Source organism: Salvelinus alpinus, chromosome 2 (assembly GCF_045679555.1).
Source record: "Salvelinus alpinus chromosome 2, SLU_Salpinus.1, whole genome shotgun sequence".
Lineage (NCBI taxonomy): Eukaryota > Metazoa > Chordata > Actinopteri > Salmoniformes > Salmonidae > Salvelinus > Salvelinus alpinus.
In genome coordinates, this window is record NC_092087.1 from 52,511,589 (window position 1) to 52,534,895 (window position 23,307).

At 43.0% G+C, this 23,307-nt stretch overlaps 1 protein-coding gene across 2 annotated transcripts in view; it reads right to left on the bottom strand.

The window, feature by feature from the left end:
• Positions 1–327: 327 nt before the first annotated feature.
• The window catches only part of LOC139564650 (plexin-A1-like), a 244,953-nt gene continuing 221,973 nt past the window's right edge, over positions 328–23,307 (bottom strand). For both annotated transcript variants that reach the window (XM_071384372.1, XM_071384366.1), the window contains exons 23-32: positions 21,515–21,581; positions 20,516–20,662; positions 20,020–20,179; positions 19,777–19,880; positions 9,868–9,964; positions 9,400–9,590; positions 6,170–6,339; positions 4,284–4,496; positions 3,277–3,427; positions 328–3,003 (exon numbers count right to left, since the gene is read on the bottom strand). In XM_071384372.1, coding sequence (XP_071240473.1) covers positions 2,908–3,003; positions 3,277–3,427; positions 4,284–4,496; positions 6,170–6,339; positions 9,400–9,590; positions 9,868–9,964; positions 19,777–19,880; positions 20,020–20,179; positions 20,516–20,662; positions 21,515–21,581 — 1,396 coding nt within the window. In that variant the 3' untranslated portion in view covers positions 328–2,907. The remainder of the gene's footprint in view (positions 3,004–3,276; positions 3,428–4,283; positions 4,497–6,169; positions 6,340–9,399; positions 9,591–9,867; positions 9,965–19,776; positions 19,881–20,019; positions 20,180–20,515; positions 20,663–21,514; positions 21,582–23,307) is intronic.

Sequence of the window (23,307 nt, forward strand, 5' to 3'; positions counted from 1 at the left end):
TCAAATCTGTTTGTGCAGTCCTCTCAATACATTGTTAATACTGTCTTGGCTATACATCATAAACTGATCTGGGACCAGGCTAGCACCCCTATGTAAATGGTCCGATATGTAGAGAAAGGTACAACAGGAATGCAGTATAGCTGTATACATCAATGCCTGCGTCCAAAATGGCACCCTATTCCCTATATAGGGCACTAGTTTTGACCACTGCCATAGTGCAATAGATAGGTATTATGGTGCCATTTGAGATGTACCAATGTGTCCTGTCTATTTAGGGGTGTTTTTTTCTTCATTTCTGTGCAGAGGAATATTGGAAGGAACCTGGCATACAATGAATTGCAACAGCATTTATTTCCGAGTAGAATGATAGCCCTGATGGTTAAAAAAAAATTAAGATGTGGATTATAGCATCAATTCACTCATTCAATCTTGAAAAGACAGATGCTTATCTGATGCAATGTTTTCCACTGATCGTGGAGATCAGAAAAGAAACCTTTAGATCGGTAAAGTACTTCAACTTCAGATAAACCCAAGACGTCTTTATCTTCGGCGTACCGTATTACGCACAATATACATGTTCAAAAGAGAGACGAGAAAAACAACGAAAACAACCTAATTACAATAAAATTTGCCAAAAGCTTCATTTCACTTCATCATCATGAAAAAAAAAACTAAGTAAATACAATGTACAAAATCAAACGAAAATACATTAGACCACAGTTTGGTTTTCGGCAAGCAATTTAAAAACAAAACAAAAAAAACATCGCACCACAAAGTCAAACTTCCAAAACTTCAAAAAAAGAAGGGAAAATAGAAGAGCGAGAATAACAATTATCTTAAGAGAGAAGTATTTAAAAAAGCTTAAGCCACACATGGCATTAGGGTTTGTTTAGATGGAAACAAGTGCCAGGGGAGCTAAGGGATTACTTAGCCTTGTGTTGCTAATGAGTGGAGGGTGCCTCTTCTCCCCAGTCCCGACCCCCCTATGGGTGAGAGCTAAAGCCCCGTCTCGTCTCATATCTCTGGGTTAGGAGAGAAGGAGATTTCCGTACCGTACTACCGTCACCTTGCCTATTATCTGCATAATAGCATTGGGAAGAGATGAGCGAGAGGGGCCTGGAGCTGGAAAAGGCTTTCTGTCTTTCTCCACTTTGTCATTTTAGGCTGAGAGGCTTAGTAAAGCCCTACCTGACCCCATTTAGCTATTTATTTAACCCTTATTTTACCAGTTAAGTTGACTGAGAACACATTCTGAGGCTAACACTAGTGGATAGGTGGACCAAGTCTGGAACCACCTAGAGTTTGACTGTTCTTGTTGTTGTCGTTGGATGTTACGAGGATGAGAGAATGCCTAGAGAGGTACAGAAGAGATTAAGAGAAATACTGAAGGAGAGTGGATTTCCGGTTGTATAATAGGGGTGGAGACACGAGACTTGTTTAGGGGTAAAACTGGGATTTCCTCCCATTCACAGCCCCTCAAGATGTACTGTACCCAATACGTTATTTCAGGGCACATGTCGGGTAGAGTGGATGTTCTATCACATGTGCACACGTTGACCTATGACCCCACTCAGCATTGGTCATTTCCTGCCAAGCTTAGCCAATCAGATGTGGTGATGCTAACTGGTGGTGGGGTAGCTTATAGATGGTTATTGGTTCAAGTAGTGCAATGCTCTACATTGGTCAACCACTGTAGCACAAACGGTCAAATTCTTTAGCCCTGGAAGATACAAATTAGCCTTCAATAAGCAACGCTTGCGTGAGTCTGTGATGCTTTTCAAATAACGAGATTGCACGACAGATCGGAAATTACAGCAAATTCTTATTTTCGCAGGACCTCTCCAGACCAACTTTCCAATACAGAAATATGACAATATAATGAGATGCCCTTCCTATGGTGGCCCTAAGAGACAAAGTTGCTTTTTTCTTCCCTAGATATTTTACATTTTCGTATCTTTTATTACTCAGAGAATAATTTCAGTCACTAGGCATATTTAAATCATACGGTAGCATATTCCATCTAACAAAATGTCTTTGCACTTCACAACAACAACAAAAACATGGCACAGGATAACTTTTGTTTATTTTTCGTTTGCGGTTGTTTTATTCTTCTAATGTAGATTTTCTTTTGTTGCTCAAAATATCAAATTAAAGTTTCATTGTTGATGGATTTTTTTTATTGTGTTTGTCAGCTAAAAACTGAAATGTTTTAACCCTAATCTTAATTTCTTAAAAAATGTAGTTGTATTTATATATAATATCTATATAGTCTTCCTTTGTAACTTTTCTGTAAATTGTGCAAATTCAGCAGTAACACAGGTGGCGAGATATCAGAGTGGGCAGTTGATTACATTTATTTAAAAGAAATTATACGAAAACAAAACAGTAATAATGTCTTTGACTCCTACAGGAATCATGTGACCACTCTCTCATTGGCTCCGAGAAAGGCCCATGTCCAAACAACGTTCCGTCCTTTTCGTGATGCCAAAACGGAGTTCCATTCCAAAACTCCCATCCTGGCTACCCGAGACACGGCTTCAGCGAAGACAAAATCCAGGAAAACCGACAGCGGAGAAACAAAACCACGACGACAACAGCTACGATAATCAAAATGCTTTCCGGTGATGTTGTCTCTCGGTGTGTGTGCGACGAAATGTCCAGTGCCCCGGTCTCTGACACACATACACACTTATAGACCTGCATTTACACACACATACACACACGCACAGGCCCGCCCAGTACTGCTGAATCGCCCCTGTGCAGTGTACTGCCTTCTGTCCTTTGCAGTAGCTCATCATGTGTTTTTAGGAGGGTTTGAAAACCACACTGTCTGAGTTTCATTTTCTCTGGGAGAGGAGAGACGGAGAGGAAGATGGAGAAGAATAGGATGAGAGGAAGGGTCGTTCCTCAGCTGGCCAGGGCCATTGTGTCAATGACCTGCTCCAGCTTGCTCCTGAGTCTCTGCCTCCGCGACTGCTCATCCCTCTCCAGAGCTGACAGGATCTGAGGATGGAGAGAGAGAGACAGAGAGAAGGAAAGAGACAAAGGGGAGGGATGGAGAGAGAGAGAGAGGGCAATAGCGAATGAGAGAGAGGAGGGGAGGGAGGGAGAAGAACAATGAGAAACCGTCACATTAATTTGACAAAAGCAGTAGTTGAGAGCAACAACGGAGCACTTTCTCAAAGTGATATATTCCAAAGTAGGGTGCAATCCTTTCTAAATAAAGGCTAAATAAATAAACAAACAAAAAAACTAAATGGTGGCCACTGTCCTCACCTCGTCCTTGTACTTGACTATGTAGGAGTAGATCTCGTGCAGAGCGCTCATGCTGTTGAACTGGCTGAGATGGAGCCGCGACTGCTCCGCCAGGTACGCACTCATATCCTGGTCACTGATGACAGGCATCCGCGAGATGTCGGAGTAGTACCTGAGAGAGACAACAGGATTAAAGTAGGGTGATTAAAGGAGAAAAAGAGAGAGAGAGAGGAGAGAAAGAAAGGAGAGGGAGAAGAGACAGCGAGGGAAGGGGAACAACAAAAAAAGAAGGGATAGGAGAGAGGATCAAAAGACCAAATGATTCATCAAGGCGCTTGCCATTAACCCTATCGACACCAGGTATAATTCTCAAGTTTAGACCCCCCATTGTTTAAGCGTGTGCCATTTGAATATATATTAAAGGCCCGGTGCAGTCAAATTCAGTTTTCTCTTGTGTTTTGTATCATATTGTACAACAGCTGATGAAAGTAACACTGTAAAAGTGTCAAAAATGTGATCAGTGTTATTGATAGGTCCTGGTCTACACAGGACCTTCTAATCAGCATTTTTTACATGGGTGAAGTTTCTCCTTGCCTGGTGATATCACCATGCGGTAAATTGGTAAATAAACCAATAACAAAGAGCCAGTAACGGCTAGTTTTCAGATTTTCCCTCCCCACCCAGACCACTCCCAGACGGTCCTAGCAATATTCTTGCTTGAGAAATGTATTTTGCAAAAACGCATAAAAAAAAAATTCAACATGAAATGGAAAACTACTACAGTAAGGTAATTAATTGTTACCCAGAAATTATTTAAGAGTAAGACACTTATCGTTACAAAATACCTCATCTTGAACGGTGCAAATTACTCTTTCATACAGTATGATACATCATATGATGCATCAAATGGTTTAAAAGGAGGATAAAACAATGTTTGAATCCAATCTTAAACAAAGTGAAACCAAGTGCCTCATTTTCAACCTGATCCAAAATGTCTGCCAGGTGCATAACAAAGCTACTAGCCGTACCGTTCCACCCAGTTCTTGTAGTTGGGAATGTCTTTAGCGTAGAGCAGCTTGTTGGAGGGTGAGTCTTTGCCCAGCTTGTGTTCTGAGGTAGAACAGGAGTCCATGAAGGTCTGGGCCACCACAGACAGACAGGCGTCTGTGATGCTGTTCTTGTGGATGTCAAACACAAACTGGGGGTTCTTGATCACGTTCACCCAGAACCTCAGAGGAAGACTGGGGGGAGGGAAGGAGAGAGGGAACACATTTGAGTTAACCATAACCAGAGGAGGCTGGTGGGACGAACTATGCAGTGGCAAGAAAAAGTATGTGAACCCTTCGGAATCACCTGGGTTTCTACATAAATTGGTCATCGAATTTGATCTGATATTCATCTAAGTCACAACAATAGACACAAAAAGTGTGCTTAAACTAACATCACACATATTATTGTATTTTTCTTGTCTATATTGAATACATCATTTAAACATTCACAGTGTAGGTTGGGAAAAGTATGTGAACCCCTAGGCTGATGACTTCTCCAAAAGCTAATTGGAGTCAGGGGTCAGCTAACCTGGAGTCCAATCAATGAGACGAGATTGGAGATGTCGGTAAGAGCTGCCTTGCCCTATGAAAAAAAAACACTCAAAATTTGAGTTTGCTATTCACAAGAAGCATTGCTTGATGTGAACCATGCCTCGAACAAAAGAGATCTCAGAAGACCTAAGATTAAGAATTGTTGACTTGCATAAAGCTGGAAAGGGTTACAAAAGTATCTCTAAAAGCCTTGATGTTCATCAATCCATGGTAAGACAAATTGTCTATAAATGGAGAAAGCTCAGCACTGCTGCTACTCTCCCTAGGGTATGGAGAAAAAAAGGCACAGCACACCAACATCAAAACCTCATCCCAACTGTAAAGTATGGTGGAGGGAGCATCATGGTTTGGGCCTGCTTTGCTGCCTCAGGGCCTGGACAGCTTGCTATCGTCGACAGAAAAATTAATTCCCAAGTTTATCAAGACATTTTGCAGGAGAATGTTAGGCTATCTGTCCGCCAATTGAAGCTCATTAGAAGTTGGGTGATGCAACAGGACAACGACCCAAAACACAGTAAATCAACAACAGAATGGCTTCAATAGAAGAAAATATGCCTTCTTGAGTGGCCCAGTCAGAGTCCTGACCTCAACCCGATTGAGATGCTGTGGCATGACCTCAAAAGAGCAGTTCACACCAGACATCCCGAGAATATTGCTGAACTGAAACAGTTTGGTAAAGAGGAATGGTCCAAAATTCCTCCTGCCCGTTGGGCAGGTCTGATCCGCAACTACGTAAAACATTTGGTTGAGGTTATTGCTGCCAAAGGTAGGTCAACCAGTTATTAAATGCAAGGGTTCACATACTTTTCCCACCGTGCACTGTGAATGTTTACACGGTATGTTCAATAAAGACATGAAAACGCATAATTGTTTGTGTGTTATTAGTTTAAGCAGACCGTGTTTGTCTGTTGTTGTGACCTAGATGAAGCTCAGATCAAATTTGATGACCAATTTATGCAGAAATCCAGGTATTTCCAAAGGGTTCACATACTTTTTCTTGCCACTGTAGGAGGACGTGCTCATTGTAACGGCTGGAATGGAGTAAATGGAACGGAGTGAAACATGTGGTTTCCATGTATTTGATACGGTTCCATATTCCATTCCAGCCATTACAAATAGCCCATGCTTCTATAGCTCTTCCCACCAGCCTCCCCTGTCCCCAACACTCACCCCAAACACTGCAAGGAAAAACACTATTACCCAACTTCTCTCACACACGGTCACATATACTCTCCTAGACAAAAACCTGCTCTTCCTCCCTCTGTCTCACACACACCCAACACCCAACACACAAACTGCCCTGACCCACTCACCAGTTGCTCTTCCACGTGTGCCGTACGTCCGAGTCAGAAATGGAGTGTTTATCGGCCTGCTCGTCCAGGAAGTCAAACATGTACTTGATGGCGAGTGGCAGGGCGCTACCTCTGTGGGCCGTGCTGAAGATAGTCTCAAACAGGTCGTCCACAAACTTCTGCAACGTACCCTGGGGAGACGAGAAGGAAGACGGAGATGAATCACAGACCTGGGGTTAAAAAAGTAGTTCTTTCAAATACAAGTTCTTTCAAATACTTGGGAGCATTTGATTGAGGCTGCTTGGAGAGCCAGATTGGCAGGGTGTGCACTTTGGGGAAGAATCGAAAGTATCAGGCACTATTACAAGAAGTAGAAACTACACTTGGCCAAGTCTCCTGTTGTCCTCCCACTTGCGTTAATGATTAAAAACACTCCTACCCCCATTTTCCTAACCTTGCACTTTTCTACCTGAAGTAACAATGGAAATCACAAGATAATGAGAAAAGAACAGGGGAGAGATATTGCAAGGGTGAGCAAAAATGCCTTAACGTAAGTTAGCACCTGTAAATGACTGCATGGTATTGTGGGGCATTCTGCGCCTGGTAGATGATATGCTACCAACAAGGCATGGAGGAGCAGAAAGTAACAGGCTGTCGGTTAATAGCATAACACCGCCTCTAGTGCTTAATACTAGTGTCACTAGCACCAGTCTCATTAAAACATGGGCTGGGCTGCATTCACGTTGTGGAACGATCAGATATAAACAAGAGCCTTCCACCTGCAAGAGCATTTCCATCTGGAATGTTCGGTGCAATGCACTCTAACGAATGCAACTCTGAACAGCAAACCTGGGCCCCCCGGGTGACTTGAAGGAATGCGCATTTTTGTTCTAGCCCAACACAAACCAACTTATCTGGAAGCGCTTGATTCAACCAAGGTGTGTTTTATAGCTGGGCTAGAACAAAAATATGCACACCCCATTAATCAATTCAAACACTGCCTTGAGGGTACCAATAAAATGTTCTAGGTCCTAGGAAAAAGCCCCCCCCCCCCCCCCCCCTCGCCCCGGGACCCGATTCCAGCTAACACCAAACAGCTCAATAGCCAAAGGTCAGGCTGCTAATTAAGACACAACGTAGCGTTTGGGAGCTGCACCTCCTCATGCAAAAGGTTATGAAAAATGTTAATGAGCCTCTGAGCCAGTCGCCGGGGAAACAAAGGTCAATGAGCGAGCTGGCTGCGGGAAGAAAGCGGTTCGAGCTTGGACAGTGGGTGTTGTTTTTCTTTGTTGGAGGAGCTATCCTCCTTTTATAGGATAGCTGTAGGCAAAGTCATTAATATTCATCAGTTACGTCGGGTGATTGGTTGAGCCTTCTTGGGTGTGAAACGTCACACAGACGCGCTGCAGAGCCGTCTGTTTAGCTTGCTCGCCGGCATTTTAAATATATATTTTACCTCTAGGCAAGTCAGTTAAGAACAAATTCATATTTTCAATGACGGCCTAGGAACAGTGGGTTAACTGCCTTGTTCAGGTGCAGAACGACAGATTTGTACCTTGTCAGCTCGGGGATTCAAACTTGCAACCTTTCGGTTACTAGCCCAACGCTCTAACCACTAGGCTACCATGCCGCCCCATTAGCAGTAAGCACCGAACGACTTGGGAAACCCAGCCTCAGCTTAATTAATTGTGAAATGAATAAAAGCTTCACCAGCTAGTTACCAATATATTTTAGTTTCACTGCCTGATCATTCATAAAACTTGTCCACTAGTTGTTATTTTTACCTTTCCACAAACTGTCTATTGCTTGATATGAGCAAGTTGACCAAAATGTATCAAAGAATAAGACGATTAGTTGGCTAGATCGGGTATAACACGGGTAACCGGGATCCCGGTACATTGCTTTAAACCGGTGTTGAGCATAGGGCCTCTATATAGCCTAGGCTATTTTCCTATCATCCCAATCCCACTGAAACCAGAAATCGCATAAAAATTCCTAACTTTAATCAATAATCGATAGGTTGCATTATCAAAGCACGTCTCGCCTATGCATGTCAAAATACCGCCATAAAATGTCCCCCGCTTCTCTGCGCTGTCTCGTATTGCTGCCCATATGAGAGCTTCGGTAGAGAATGTGTGATCAACAAACGGTATGAGGGTAGATAAGGATATTTTTTAACAAAGTTGGTCCCCACCTTGATATTTCCACTCTTCATCTCTCCATTATTCATGAGCTGATCTGATATCTGTATAATCATCAACTTGATTTAGCCAAATAGGAGATATTCTGTCATTCGTTGGAGGTTATCTAGCAAGCTTAGCCACTTTGGTCATTTGACATTCATTTGACTGCCGTTACAAAGTTTGCATGATTCGGCAATGCTATGACCTACTCGGGGTGCGCTCTGTGTCGAGCGTACTGCCGAAATGCGTTGAATGAATTGAGGAACATGATAACGCTCTGAATTTATGAATGGCCTTTTTAGCAATTCACAACAATGTCATTGACGACCATGTTATTCTATCATTACTAAACATCAGTTTCACTTGCTGTAAAATCTTTACATAGTGGTGCAGCCAAGACGGCAATGTGGCACATCGACAATCTTATTTTGAGGGAACCCTGAGTAACCCTATCTTGGTTTTAAAATGCTTTCAAATGGGCAATTCTGATTTTTAAGGTATTTCCAGGGACAAATATGAATAATTCCCAGTATAGAAACTGTAGATTTTCAGAAAATGTTTAATCCCTAGTGTGATTCAGCATGCTAGCTAGCTACATTTCAGTCAGTAGCTATCTTTCAGTAGCTATCTAAATGTGGTGGATAAACTAGCTATGAGTTGAACATATTTGGCTGAAAATGAACTAGTAGCTAGTTGTTGTTGCCCATGGTGGAATCATATCTAACCAGCTGGCTCCTGAAGCCTACGTGACAGGTCTATGTGCCCATGAGCTCCAGAGCCTAGACGCAGTGTAGCTAACGTCAGCCATTTTTTATAAGAAAACGTGGCTTATAAAGGGGTCGCTAACAAGCCCTTTTCGGCGACAATGTTATTGGGGTGCAGGAATATTAGTCATTGAAGTTCGTGGTTACAACTAGTTTTAGATCCGAGGGGAAAGAAATTGTCTGCCATTGTTTTGTCACGCACCCAAGAAGGCTCAACCAATCACCCTGCCTGCATACCTGTCAGCCTGTGTGTGTGTGAACTCTGCAATGCTGTAGAGAGGGAAAGTGTCTAACTTTGTTTTACCTTGGTGGCGAGCAGGCGGGTCAGGTAGATCTCAGAGACCATCTTGCTGCCGCGATCGCCCTCACGCTGGTCCGAGTGGTCGTGGTTCTTAACCAGGTGCCACAGCTTGGTGCCACTCTCCAGGTCGGGCGTGATCATGGGGGTGCGGGAGCGCAGGCTGTCTGGACTACTGGCCGTCCTCAACATACTCTCTGGACGGGAAGATGGGGTAGAGGGGACATGGTTCGGATTCAGATGAATGCATTATGTGACATGTGATAGAGATAGGATATGAGAGGAAGAGAGGGGATCAAGAGAGGGGGAGGGGGTAGTCTCTAGTCACTTACATCACTCTCAAACATTACTGTCAAGATTGGTGTTTAGACCAATCAGATCACCCCTGATCACACCCATGTGATTGGTCAAAAAAACAGTTAGTGGATAAAAAAAGATCAGAATTGGGCTGCCTGTCTAAATGCAAACACACACCGTATCTGCTGAGGGACTTGGTGAAGGTGGAGGAGTTGGAGATGTTGTAGGCAGAGTTCTGCTTGGGCACTAGGGCGATCACTGAGCCATCCGTCACCTGATTGGGAAAATAGGGAACAACAAAACAGTTAGAGATATACACTCACCGGACAGTTTATTTCCGTTCACGAAAATTGATCGCTTTTACAGACAGTGAGTCACGTGGCCATGGCTTGCTATATAAATCAGGCAGACAGGCATCCAGCTACTGTAAAATGTAACGCTAGAATGGGCAAAATGAGTGAGCGACTTCGAGCGTGGTATGATAGTCGGTGCCAGGCACGCTGGATCCAGTTTCTCAGAAACGGCCGCCCTCAAGGGCTTTCCACGCACAACAGTGTCAAGGGTTTCCCGTGAACGGAAAGACAAACAAAAAACATCCAGTCAGCAGCAGTCTTGTGGGCGAAAATTGCTTGTTGATGAGAGAGCAACACAGAACGAGAGTGGTGTGCAGAACGACATCTTGGAACGCACAACTCGTCGATCCTTGTCACAGATTTCATTTATTTTTTATTTCACCTTTATTTAACCAGATGGGCTATTGCAGCAGACGACCATACCGGGTTCCACTCCTACTAGCTAAAAACAAGAAGAAGTGGGTCAAGTGGGCATGCGATCACAAACACTGGACAACTGAGGAGTGAAAAAACATCCCATGGTCCGACGAATCCCGGTTTCTGTTGCGCATGCTGATGGCAGGGTCAGGATTTGGCGTAAGCAGCATGAGACCATAGATCCATCCTGCCTGGTGTCAACGGTACAGGCTGGTGGGGGAGGTATACCGCCATCCAATCGGCAGCAACTGCGTGATGCCATTGCGTCAGCATGGACCAACATTCCTGTGGAAAGTTTCAGACTTGTAGAATTCATGCCCCAAATAATTCAGGCTGTTCTGGAGGCAAAGGGGGTCCGACCCGGTATAAGATGTGTGTACCTAATAAACTGTCCGGGTATACATGTATTGGCACTGTACAAACAAGTAGTGAACACTCAGAACACTTTGCACATGACATATGGTCAGAAAATACTGATACACGTTTCTGATGACTGGAGTGATTGACTCCAGTACAATGTAAAGCACTTTGGGGGGTACTTTTCCCTCCCGGGATTGGTTGGTTCCTCGTGGTAAAAGGCATGTTCAGGAAGGAACCATAACCTCACCATCTGGGATTGGCAGACACTGCAGTCATGAGTGGGTGTATGATAACGACAAAGGGACTATGGTGGTCTGCTTGAAACATGTTGGTATTACGGACTCGGTCAGGTACAGGTTGAAAACGTCAGTGAAGACACTTGCCAGTTGGTCAGCACATGCTCGGAGTACACGTCCAGGTAATCGGTCTGAATGTTGACCTGTTTAATTAGGGATAGGCGTCCCGGTAACGGGACAGTTGTAAATCACGCAGTGCGTTATGTCAAGATCGCAGATTTTAGAGAAACAACAAATGTCGGTTCATATAAGTGACTTATATTGGCTGAAAATAATTCAATTCTTGTTAATATAACTGCACTGTCCAATTTACAGTAGCTATTACTGCGAAAAAATGTCCATGCTATTGTTTGAGGAGAGCTCCTAACAACAAAACAAGTTTTTCAACGCGATAAATTCACCTCTGAAGGTGAATGTGTACTTACATTCGGAAATCTTGCTCTGATTTATCATCCAAAGAGTCCCAGAGATAACATAAAGTGTTGTTTTGTTAGATAAAATCCTTTTTCATATCCTTAAAAGGTCCATATAGCAAGCACGATCGATTTTGTATTTCCACTCATTCAATTTGAAAAGAAAGGAATCTGTGAAAATCTCACCCTAAACGTTGTTTGAACGAGTAAATTCACATTTGTATCTATTCCTCAGAGATCCTAGAAGGTAACAAAACTTCACTATTTCATTAGGGGTGTAGTATATCCTTTAGGACACCATATTTGGTCAGAGAGTAACGCCTTCATGGCACACCGATGACGCGGGCGGCCATCACTTGAACGACTGTATCTTTGTCAAATAAGCACATATCGGGTTCAAACAAAGCTAGCTAGATAGCCAATGAGCTGGGCTTTATGGGAGTATCCGGAAACCCCGTCTTGGTCTCAAAATGTAGGCGCTAACCTTTTGCGACAGCATGCCTTTTCCGTTTGAATATTATTATACGTTGTGTCCAGAGTTATATTCAGAGCAAATCTTGAACTTATAATATGGCTACTAATACTTGGAAAGCTAAATAAAAGTCCAAGCAAACAGATTTGACAATATTCTTGCAGAAAAATGGAATATGAATGCGAATGTCTCCTTCACGATTTGCCCAAATGTACCTGGGGACTTCACACTAAAAGTCTTCTTGTTCACAAATTTTTCAAGTTATCCATTTGCACATATACTGCTGCCAACTTGTGGACACTATTGGAATTACAACCAGAGTGATGGCTATAACTATGACCTTTCTCTTGCATTTCAAAGATGGTGGTAGAAAAAGACAGGTTGTTTTTTTCTTTGTATTTTCTTCTACCAGATCAATTGTGTTATATTCTCCTACATTCAATTCACATTTCACAAACTTCAAAGTGTTTCCTTTCAAATGGTACCAATAATATGCATAACCTTGCTTCAGGGCCTGAGCTACAGGCAATTAGATTTGGGTATGTCATTTAGGCGAAAGTTGAAAAAAAGGGAGCTATCCCTACATCGGCTACGGCGAGCGTGATTACACAGTCGTCCGGAACAGCTGGTGCTCTCATACATGATTCAGTATTTCTTTCCTTGAAGCGCGCATAGAAGTAATTTAGCTCGTCTGGTAGGCTTGTGTCACTGGGTAGCTCGAAGATGGGCTTCCATTTGTAGTCTGTAATAGTTTGCAAGCCCTGCCACATCCGATGAGCGTCGGAGCCGGGGGAAGTAGGATTCAATCTTAGCCCTGCAATTACGTTTGCCCGTTTGATGGTTCGTCGGAGGGCATAGCGGGATTTCTTATAAGCGTCCGGGTTAGAGACCAGCTCCTTGAAAGCGGCAGCTCTACCCTTTAGCTCAGTGCGGATGTTGCCTTTAATCCATGGCTTCTGGTTGAGGTATGTACAATTGAGGCCGGAAGTTTACATACACCTTAGCCAAATACATTTAAACTCAGTTTTTCACAATTCCTGACATTAAATCCTAGTAGAAATTCCCTGACTTAGCACAGTTAGGATCACCACTTTATTTTACGAATGCGAAATGTCAGAATAATAAGAGAGAATGATTTATTTCAGCGTGTATTTCTTTCATCACATTCCCAGTGGGTCAGAAGTTTACATACACTCAATTAGTATTTGGTAGCATTGCCTTTACATTGTTTAACTTGGGTCAAAGATTTCGGGTAGCCTTCCACAAGCTTCCCACAATAAGTTGGGTGCATTTTGGCCCATTCCTCCTGACAGAGCTGGTGTAACTGAGTCAGGTTTGTAGGCCTCCTTGCTCACACAGGCTTTTTCAGTTCTGCCCACAAATGTTCTATACGATTGAGGTCACGGCTTTGTGATGGCCACTCCAACACCTTGACTTTGTTGTCCTTAAGCCATTTTGCTTCAGGACAACTTTGGACGTATGGTTGGGGTCATTGTCCATTTGGAAGACCCATTTGCGACCAAGCAAATGATGTCTTGAGATGTTGCTTCAATATATCCACATAATTTCCCTCCCTCATGATGCCATCTATTTTGTGAAGTGCACCAGTTCCTCCTGCAGCAAAGCACCCCCACAACATGATGCTGCCACCCCCGTGCTTCACAGTTGGGATGGTGTTCTTCGGCTTGCAAGCATTTTCATCCAAACATAACAATGGTCATTATGGCCAAACAGTTCTATTTTTGTTTCATCACACTAGAGGATATTTCTCCAAAAAGTTTGATCTTTGTCCCCATGTGCAGTTGTAAACCGTAGTCTGGCTTTTTAATGGTGGTTTTGGAGCAGTGGCTTCGATATAGGACTTGTTTTACTGTGGATATAGATACTTTTGTACCCTTTTCCTCCAGCATCTTCACAAGGTCCTTTGCTGTTGTTCTGGGATTGATTTGCACTTTTCGCACAAAAGTACGTTCATCTCTAGGAGACAGAATGCGTCTCCTTCCTGAGCGGTATGACGGCTGCGTGGTCCCATGGTGTTTATACTTGCGTACTATTGTTTGTACAGATGAATGTGGTACCTTCAGGCATTTGGAAATTGCTCCCAAGGATGAACCAGACCTGTGGAGGTCTACTATTGTTTTTCTGAGGTCTTGGCTCATTTCTTTTGCTTTTCTCATGATGGCAAGCATAGAAGCACTGAGTTTGAAGGTAGGTCTTGAAATACATCCACAGGTACACCTCCAATTGACTCAAATGATGTCAATTAGACTATCAGAAGCTTCTAAAGCCATGACATCATTTTCTGGAATTTTCCAAGCTGTTTAAAGGCACAGTCAACTTAGTGTATTTAAACTTCTGACCCATTGGAATTGTGATGCAGTGAATTATAAGTGAAATAATCTGTCTGTAAACAATTGTTGGAAAAATTACTTGTGTCATGCACAAAGTAGATGTCCTAACCAACTTGCCAAAACTATAGTTTGTTAACAAGAAATTTGTGGAGTGGTTGAAAAACGAGTTTTAATGACTCCAACCTAAGAGTATGTAAACTTCCGACTTCAACTGGATGTACGGTCACTGTTGGGACAACGTCATTGATGCACTTATTGATGAAGCTGGTGACTCCTCAATGCCATCGGATGAGTCCCGGAACATATTACCGTCTGTGCTTGCAAAACAGTCTTGAGCTTAGCATCTGCGTCGTCTGACCACTTCCTGGTACTTCCTGCTTTAGTGTTTGCGTGTAAGCAGGAATCAGGAGGATAGATTTGCCAAATGGAGGGCGAGGGAGTGCTTTGTACACATCTCTGTGTGTGGAGTAAAGGTGGTCTAGAGTTTTTTCCCTCTTGTTGCACATGTAATTAGGTAAAACGGATTGAAGTTTCCCTGCATTTAAAGTCCCCGGCCACTAGGAGCGCCACCTCTGGTTTATCATTTTCTTGTTTGCTTATGGCTTTATACAGCTCGTTGAGTGCGGTCTTAGTGCCAGCATCGGTTTGTGGTGGTAAATAGAGAGTTATGACAAATAGAGATGCTCTACCTCAGGCGAGCAAAACCTTGAGACTTCCTTAATATTCGATTATTATTAACAAACAGACACAGACCACCACCCCTTGTCTTACCGGAGGCAGCTGTTCTGTCTTGCCGATGTATATACAGCCAACTGTATATCATCAATGTCGTCGTTCAGACACGACTCGGTGAAACATGAGATATTGCAGTTTTTAATGTCCCGTTGGTAGGATAGTCTTAACCGGAGCTCATCCAGTTTATTCACCAGTGATTGCAATTTGGCGCGCATAGTGCCTGTGAACGCGCATGCGATGCATACATTTGTCACGTGAAGAGAGACATAGGGATTGTTTCTCCTAAACGAGGGATTTCGGTAACAGAACTTTTCAGTCAGAAATGGTTGTAATGATTTTTTATTTTATTTTATTTTACCTTTATGTAACTAGGCAAGTCAGTTAAGAACAAATTCTTATTTTCAATGACGGCCTAGGAACAGTGGGTTAACTGCCTTGTTCAGGGGCAGAATGACAGATTTTTACCTTGTCAGCTCGGGGATTCGATCTTGCAACCTTTCGGTTACTAGTCCAACGCTCTAACCACTAGGCTACCTGCATTATGATGCAGCTTCAGCAACACAGACAGCACGATAAACACTGCTCATGTACTGTGCTGGTCACTGCAACAGGGAGGAGAGAGAAAGAGACAACGGTGCTAGTCACACAGTCACTCACTGTTATTGTTTTTTTCTTCTTCAGTGCAGCAAGTCTCAGGCCGGCCCAGCACAATCAAATCAGTTGTGGTCGGACTCCCTCTAGTCATCTGTGTGTCTTAATCATTTCATCAAACAGTGCTCTTAAAGCATCAGACAAGCTCAGTGGATATAGCTGATTTGATCAAAACACAAAGGATGTGTCTATACATGGAAAAATACACGTATGAAAAATTTGACCAATGGACTCGGTTGACCAATACTTTCTTTTAGTCAGAGTCAGCCCTAAATCAATGACTGACGTTTTTATTGGTGTGATAGCAAAAATATGTTTAGAATCAGTATACAAGTAGCATGAGAGTCGTTCCACGAAATGAGTCCCTTTTGCGTGATATTTGAAGAAGAAAGTGTGCACCAATATTGGATTTTAAAAGCCTGTTATATTAAATGAAGTCCCCTTTAATATAGACCACATGAAAATGCAAAAAATATGATTTTTAATATGAATAAAGACTTGCTAAAGCACCAAAATGTTGGTATGTCCCTCTGAATTCTCTGAAGTTTTCTACCCACTTAAACTCTAAATTTCTCCAAGTTTTCACCATCATTGTAAAGCCCGTTATTTTGTTACTTTGGGAAAGTAATGTCTGGAGATTATTATTTATTTAATGTGATTGTTTTTTTTTTAACCTTAAAATGAATCACTAAACAACTTGCCCCTCATTTTGAGGTCAAGCATGTTAACGTGATCTGAACTCAAATTTGAATATGGTAAAACTATTTATTTTTAAATACTGAAAAAAAATGAACATCTACTAGTCATATCATAGTGTAAAAGCAGGTGAGCTGGTTCTACTCTTTTTGGCTATTTTCTGGTGTTTTGTGGTGGAAAACTAAGTGGGTTGAGCATAACACTGTTTCTTATTTTTTACAATTGTATCTTTTTTTTGTGAAGCTTGCATTCAATTGCCCCTCCCTGTTGCACACAACACACTTTCATTCCCCCTGTCACAAGAAGATGTATAGCTGATTTAAGATTAAATTGCCCCTTAAAGGACAGATGCACACATTTTAAATGGTATATAGTATTTGTGCATCTCGGAGCGATGTTCTATTGCTGTATTAATTTGGGATCTATCGCATCCCACAGCTGTCCCAGAGTATGTTTGGAATATTTATTTATTGCACAGAAGAACAAGTTGACCAATAGAATAGGTCAACTTTTGTGCTATGGGGGATAGTAAACCGTCCCTTTTTCAGGACCCTGTCTTCCAAAGATAATTCACAAAAATCCAAATAACTTCCCAGATCTTCAATGTAAAGGGTTTAAACACTGTTTCCCATGCTTGTTCAATGAACCATAAACAAGTAATGAACATGCATCTGTGGAACGGTCGTTAAGACACCAACAGCTTACAGACGGTAGGCAATTAAGGTTACAGTTATGAAAACTTAGGACACTAAAGAGGCCTTTCTCTACTGACTCTGAAAATCACCAAAAGAAAGATGCCCAGGGTCCCTGCTCATCTGCGTGAACGTGCCTTATGCATGCTGCAAAAACCCACCGTCGCTGGCAAAAAGTGCTCTTCACTGCCGAGTCGCGGTTTTGTCTCACCAGGGGTGATGGTCTGATTCGTGTTTATCGTCGAAGGAATGAGCTTTACACCGAGGCCTGTACTCTGGAGCGGGATCGAATTGGAGCTGGAGGGTCTGTCATGGTCTGGGGCAGTGTGTCACAGCATCATCGGACTGACCGTGTTGTCATTGTAGGCAATCTCAACACTGTGCGTTACAGGGAAGACATCCTCCTTCCTCATGTGGTACCCTTCCTGCAGGCCCATCCTGACATGACCCTCCAGCATGACAATGCCACCAGCCATACTGTTCGTTCTGTGCGTGATTTCCTGCAAGACAGGAATGTCAGTGTTCCGCCATGGCCAGCGAAGAGCCCGGATCTCAATCCCATTGAGCACGTCTGGGACCTGTTGGATCGGAGGGTGAGGGCTAGGGCCATTCCCCCCCAGAAATGTCCGGGAACATGCAGGTGCCTTGATGGAAGAGTGGGGTAACATCTCACAGCAAGAACTGGCAAATCTGGTGCAGTCCATGAGGAGGAGATGCACTGCAGTACTTAATGCAGCTGGTGGCCACACCAGATACTGACTGTTACTTTTGATTTTGACCCCCCCTTTGTTCAGGGACACATTATTCAATTTCTGTTAGTCACATGTCTGTGGAACTTGTTCAGTTTATGTTTCAGTTGTTGAATCTTGTTATGTTCATACAAATATCACACATGTTAAGTTTGCTGAAAATAAACGCAGTTGACAGTGAGAGGACGTTTCTTTTTTTGCTGAGTTTAGATGACATAGGCTAGTGCTTTTGCTCTTCGTTAGGCCTATTAATCTTGTTGGCTGACAAAAAGTAGGCTAAATGTGGACAGTTTTAACATCTTCAACTTGCGCCTCAGATTTCAATAAGAGGTTGTGTCCCCGATGTGTCTGTCTTCATTCACTTGAAGCTGACTCTTAGGTGAAATGATTGTGAGCAGGACCAGATCACTTGACAGGCATTGGCTACATCTGAGAGAGCCATGTGAGTGAGAGGTGCTTCTTAGCACGGCAGCCGGGAGAATGGAATTATAATTAGCCTATTATATTCAGCCCAAGGGCACAACGGCCACTTTGGTTGCAAAAGGCATGGATTTTTTTAGGGGGGCATTGTGGCCACTCAAGGGGCATGCCGCCGGGAAATTCGAGGCCTGGTGTGAATATTATCAAGTGCTTGTCAAATGGTGAATGAGAGACTGATGAAGTGGGTGCAGCTTGCTTTTTTCATTAGAGCCCCATCATGCAGCCATAGAATTTATTAAACATCAAAACATATAGCCCAACGTTTGTACTATTCAAGCATAAATAAGTTGCATAAATTAAGCATATCGGAGGACAGTTTCTTTGTTAACCGCTCAACACAGAGTAGCCGCATGTGCGCACTTGCTTTGAAATCGTTTGGAGAAAATATCCTTTTTATTTTATTAAGTGATGATAAATGGAATTCTTCATACTATAAAATAATAAAAACAATTATGCCATGGAATTCTAAGCAAATCTTGTCTGCTAAATGAACTAGTGTAGTACAGTCTTATCGCATAACCAAATCAGGGCCTAACATACTGTAAGGACAACTCAGAGGATGCTATTCTGTTCTTCAGAAATAGACAACATTTTCTTCATATCACGTTTCTTTATACCTGTCTAAAATAAATTGATTTATTGTGATGGTGTAGGCTATATTAAATGGGTTTTTAAAACTTTTTTAAAATGTAGATGTTCCAACGGTCTGCGTCAATGGCTTGTAGGCTATGCGTGGAAGCCAGGAGATGCTAAGGGTGTTAATGTTAATTAACAGTCAATTACTGTGAGACCGGCAGTTATTTGCTTAACAATCACCGGCTAACAGAATTTCATGACCGCCACAGCCCTATTCACACCCCTTGACTTTTTACACATTTTGTTGTGTTACAGACTGAATTTAAAATGGCTTAAATTGAGATTTTGTGTCAATACCCCATAACGTAAAAGTGGAATTATGTTTTTCATTTTTTATTTTATTTTTATTAATAAAAAATGAGAAGCTGAAATGTGTTGAGTCAATAAGTATTCAACCCCTTTGTTATGGCAATCCTAAATAATAGAAAAGTCACACAATAAGTTGCATGGACTCACTCTGTGTGCAATAATAGTGTTTAGCATGATTTTTTGAATGACTGCCTCATCTCTGTACCCCACACAAAATCCTAGAGAAAAACCTGGTTCAGTCTGGTTTCCACCAAGACACTGAGGGGAAATTGGTGATATGACACCCATGAATTTGTGGCTGCAGACACCAAGTGATGTTCGAGTGGTGTCCTACGTCGATGCAGAAATATTTGTAAATCTGTAATTGTAAAGTATAGACTACAAATAAAATGTAATTGATTGAATAATTGACTGATTGATTAAACAACATGACTTAGTCAACTTTGATATCTAAACCTAAAGCATGAGAGACTTGCCTGGTAATGGGCCAGTGTGTTGAGTCTCTTCCAGTCGTTGTCTATCTTGGTGGTGACGTCCTCATCCTGGAGGATGATCCGGGCCATCCTTCCCTGACGCCACTCTGAACACAAACACAGGGGACAGAGAGCGAGAGGGGTGTTAGTGTGTGTGTCCGTGGGTCTGCATGCACTCATTTGCGTGTATGTATGATGCGCACGCAGGTGTGTGTGTGTGTGCTTATAAGTGTGTGTCCTCCTCACCTAGGTCCATGTCTCCAGCCTTGGGTCTCTGGGAGTAGGGACTGCCTTTGTACACCGCGTCCAGCAACTTCTCCTTCACCTGAGTCACCGTGTCACAGTTCAGCCCCTTCACCGTCACCTCTGGGGCATTCTCGTTCTCCGGGTTCACACAGTGCAGGGTCTAGAGGGTGTGTGGTGTGGGGGTAAAAGGTCAAAGTTCAGATTGGGAGGGGGGGGGAAGAGTCACTGGACTAGAGGCTTGAAGCAGAGCGATTAGTGTGGGCATGTGAGGTGACACTGTGTGAAACACGACAGTTCAGCTACTATGTGTCATATAACATATTAACCCTTATTATACTGTTATGCCAAGTCGCTTTATTGACGTCTATGCTATTCTAGCTACTATATTACCTAGCTAGCCAGACGAATGGTTCTCAGGGCAATGAATTTATTCAGTGAGATAATGTCAAAGTGTTCTGTTTACTTTTGTGATTCAAGCTGTGACTGCGGTACTGACCAGGGTCTTGTAGTCAATCTGCTGTCTAATGAGCTTGTCCTCGCTGAGGGAGTAGCGCGCCTCTCCTGTGATGGAGTCTATAGGCCCCTTTTCCATCTGCTGCTTGATGGCACAGTACAGCATGAACAGGGGCTCGCCAGCACACTCCTACACACACAGGGGCAAAGGTGAGAGGTCACTTACACACATAAATACACTTAGAACATGTCACTGATACATACACACAACAATAGGAAATAGAGTAGTGTTCAAAAACAAGACAACAAGTATGCTTTCTTACTTGAGAAAGTCAAGTTTGATCATGCATGAAAGGTAAAATTAGTGCATTCCAATCTGCTGTTAGCCACAGTGCCTATGGCACTGCTAAACGTCATAGCAAGCCTCCCATGGCTATTGGCATGGGGACAAGTGACCCACTCCCGGGTAGCAATTTCTCCCCTGTGCATTTTATCCCGGGGAAAAACAGCCTTTAATAAGGTAGAACGTTTCAAAATGTACACTCAGCTTGGGGCCAACGCTAGTGGCAGTTGATGGAGGAGTTAACAGAAGGTTAACGAGTCAGGAGCGAAAAAGCACTCTGCTGCGTGAAAGGTGTCAACGAGGCAATGAGAGGTTGGCTAGCGGGGCCTCTGGTTTTTCTCCTTTTCTCCCCTTGTTCCTCCATCGTTCCGACTTCTGCCTAGCACAGTGATTCTCACCTCCAACTCTTGCTCGTCTCGTGCTAGTTTCTCCCCCTGGCTTCACCTTTTTCTCCATCTCCTCATATTTCTCTGCTCCTTCCACCCAGCTGGGTCTTTACTTTTGTGTTTTTCCTCTCTTTTCCTTGAGACTTGAGTAGACGTATCAATTCAGAGCAGAAGACAAGAGTTTGCAACGGAAAGCAAAAACAAGCATTTCTTATTGGTCAAACCCAGGTCGTCCTTCCCTGTTTCAGTTAGTTTTCTTCACTTTGGTGCCTAATGAACACGAAACACGTGCTTGCGTCCCTGACAGACTTACCTTGAGGAACTTGTAGAGGAGAAATGTGAACCAGTTGGTGAGCATCTTCTCAGCCACCGACTCAGTCCTACGGGGGCGGGGGGGAGGAAAAGAAAGATTCAGAGAAAAACGTTATCTTCTGGAATGACAGTTTTAATGGCAACAACATAAATCAAGACTTGACTGACAGAGGAACGACTGTACAAGGATTGGAGATTGGAGTGAATTCTGCCTTCTTCCTCCTAGTAACAAGTGACCAACCTCCCCTCGGGCTAGTAACTGAGAGCAAATACACACCATTTTCCCTGGGAAAAGGTGTTTAACACGGAAGTTCACTTCAAAGAGCTTAACTTAAAATTATCCCACAGAATGCTGGTAGGCTATACCCTTCTCTCTGCACACAAACAAATTAACTCAAATAACAAAACCCACATTTCTTTTTTCAAAGCAAACCCAGCAATCTTCATTAAAAACACAGCAATTAGTCTAATTCGTTAACGTCTCTTGCTAATCACCAACCTGGCTCGTAATGAGGAGCCTCCAGAAAGGTTCCCCCCTCCAGAAAGAAAGTTAAAAACACAAGTAATTAAAAGGCATTGTAATTAACGCGACTTACTACATTTAATTTGTTAACAGCAACGAGGGAAGAGTGTGTGTGCGCGCGCGTGCGTGTGTGTGTTTGTGACACAGTATGAAAGGAAGGGACTTAAGGGGGAAAAGCTTTGTTTTCTCACCCGCCCCCTCCTCTGTCCCTCCTTTTCGAGTCAGTGCTGCCGTCTCCTGAATAATACATTCCCAGAGACTATGATTACTCAGAAAAGGATGAATCAAGGATTGTGTGTGTATGTGTGTGCCAGCTAGCAGGTCGTCCAGGGTTGAGACTGGGAGCAGAGATTGTGAGAAGAAAAGTCATGTAGTCTATTCTTCCTAGAAGTCTGTTCAGATTTGTTTGATGTGGGCAAAATGTGTTCTTTTTCCTTCGCATAGAGGAGAGGGAGATGAGAGGTAGAGGAGAGGGGTTGAAAGTAGAGTGGACCAGGAAGGAACATGCTTTTGGCCACTACCTGACCTAATACTTGGGGACTGGTGAACACCAACTCCTTACTAATCTGGTGTGAGTGAGTGAGTGAGTGAGTGAGTGAGTGAGTGAGTGAGTGAGTGAGTGAGTGAGTGAGTGAGTGAGTGAGTGAGTGAGTGAGTGAGTGCATGCATGCGTGGATGGAAGTGTAGTATAATTCATAATGAACATGGAAAATGTTTTGGAATAGTGTAGTCTAAAACCTAAAAACACCAACACACAAAGGGAATTCTGTAGCTCAAATCTGTGTGCATGCAGCCATATGTGTGTCATCGTCATAACCAGGACAGTGTATGTGCCACATTCCTCCAGCGGGGCTTTTAGCAACATCATGCCAATTTCACCGCCGCAGCAGACTGGCTCAAAGTCATTTATTTGATTTGAATTTAATTACATATCTCTCAATGGAGAGGGAAAAACGTCCCTTTTTCATAATTTCATGTTTAATTCCTGTGTCTATAATTTCGCTCTATCCCTTTCTTCATGTCTCTCTCTCGGTCTTACCCAACTGATTACCAGTCTCGGTCTCCCCTGGGATATTTTCTGCCTTAACATTCCATTCTCTCGCTCCCCAGTGTCGTGCACTCTCTCTCTCTTGACCTTCCTCTACCTCCATCTTTCTCTGTCTCTAATCTGTCATTCGTCCTCCCACTAGTACTCCGTCTCTCCCTCCCTCTCCTTCTAGTCACCTTTGTCATTCCCTCTCTTTCCACACTCCACAACCCCTTTCACACTC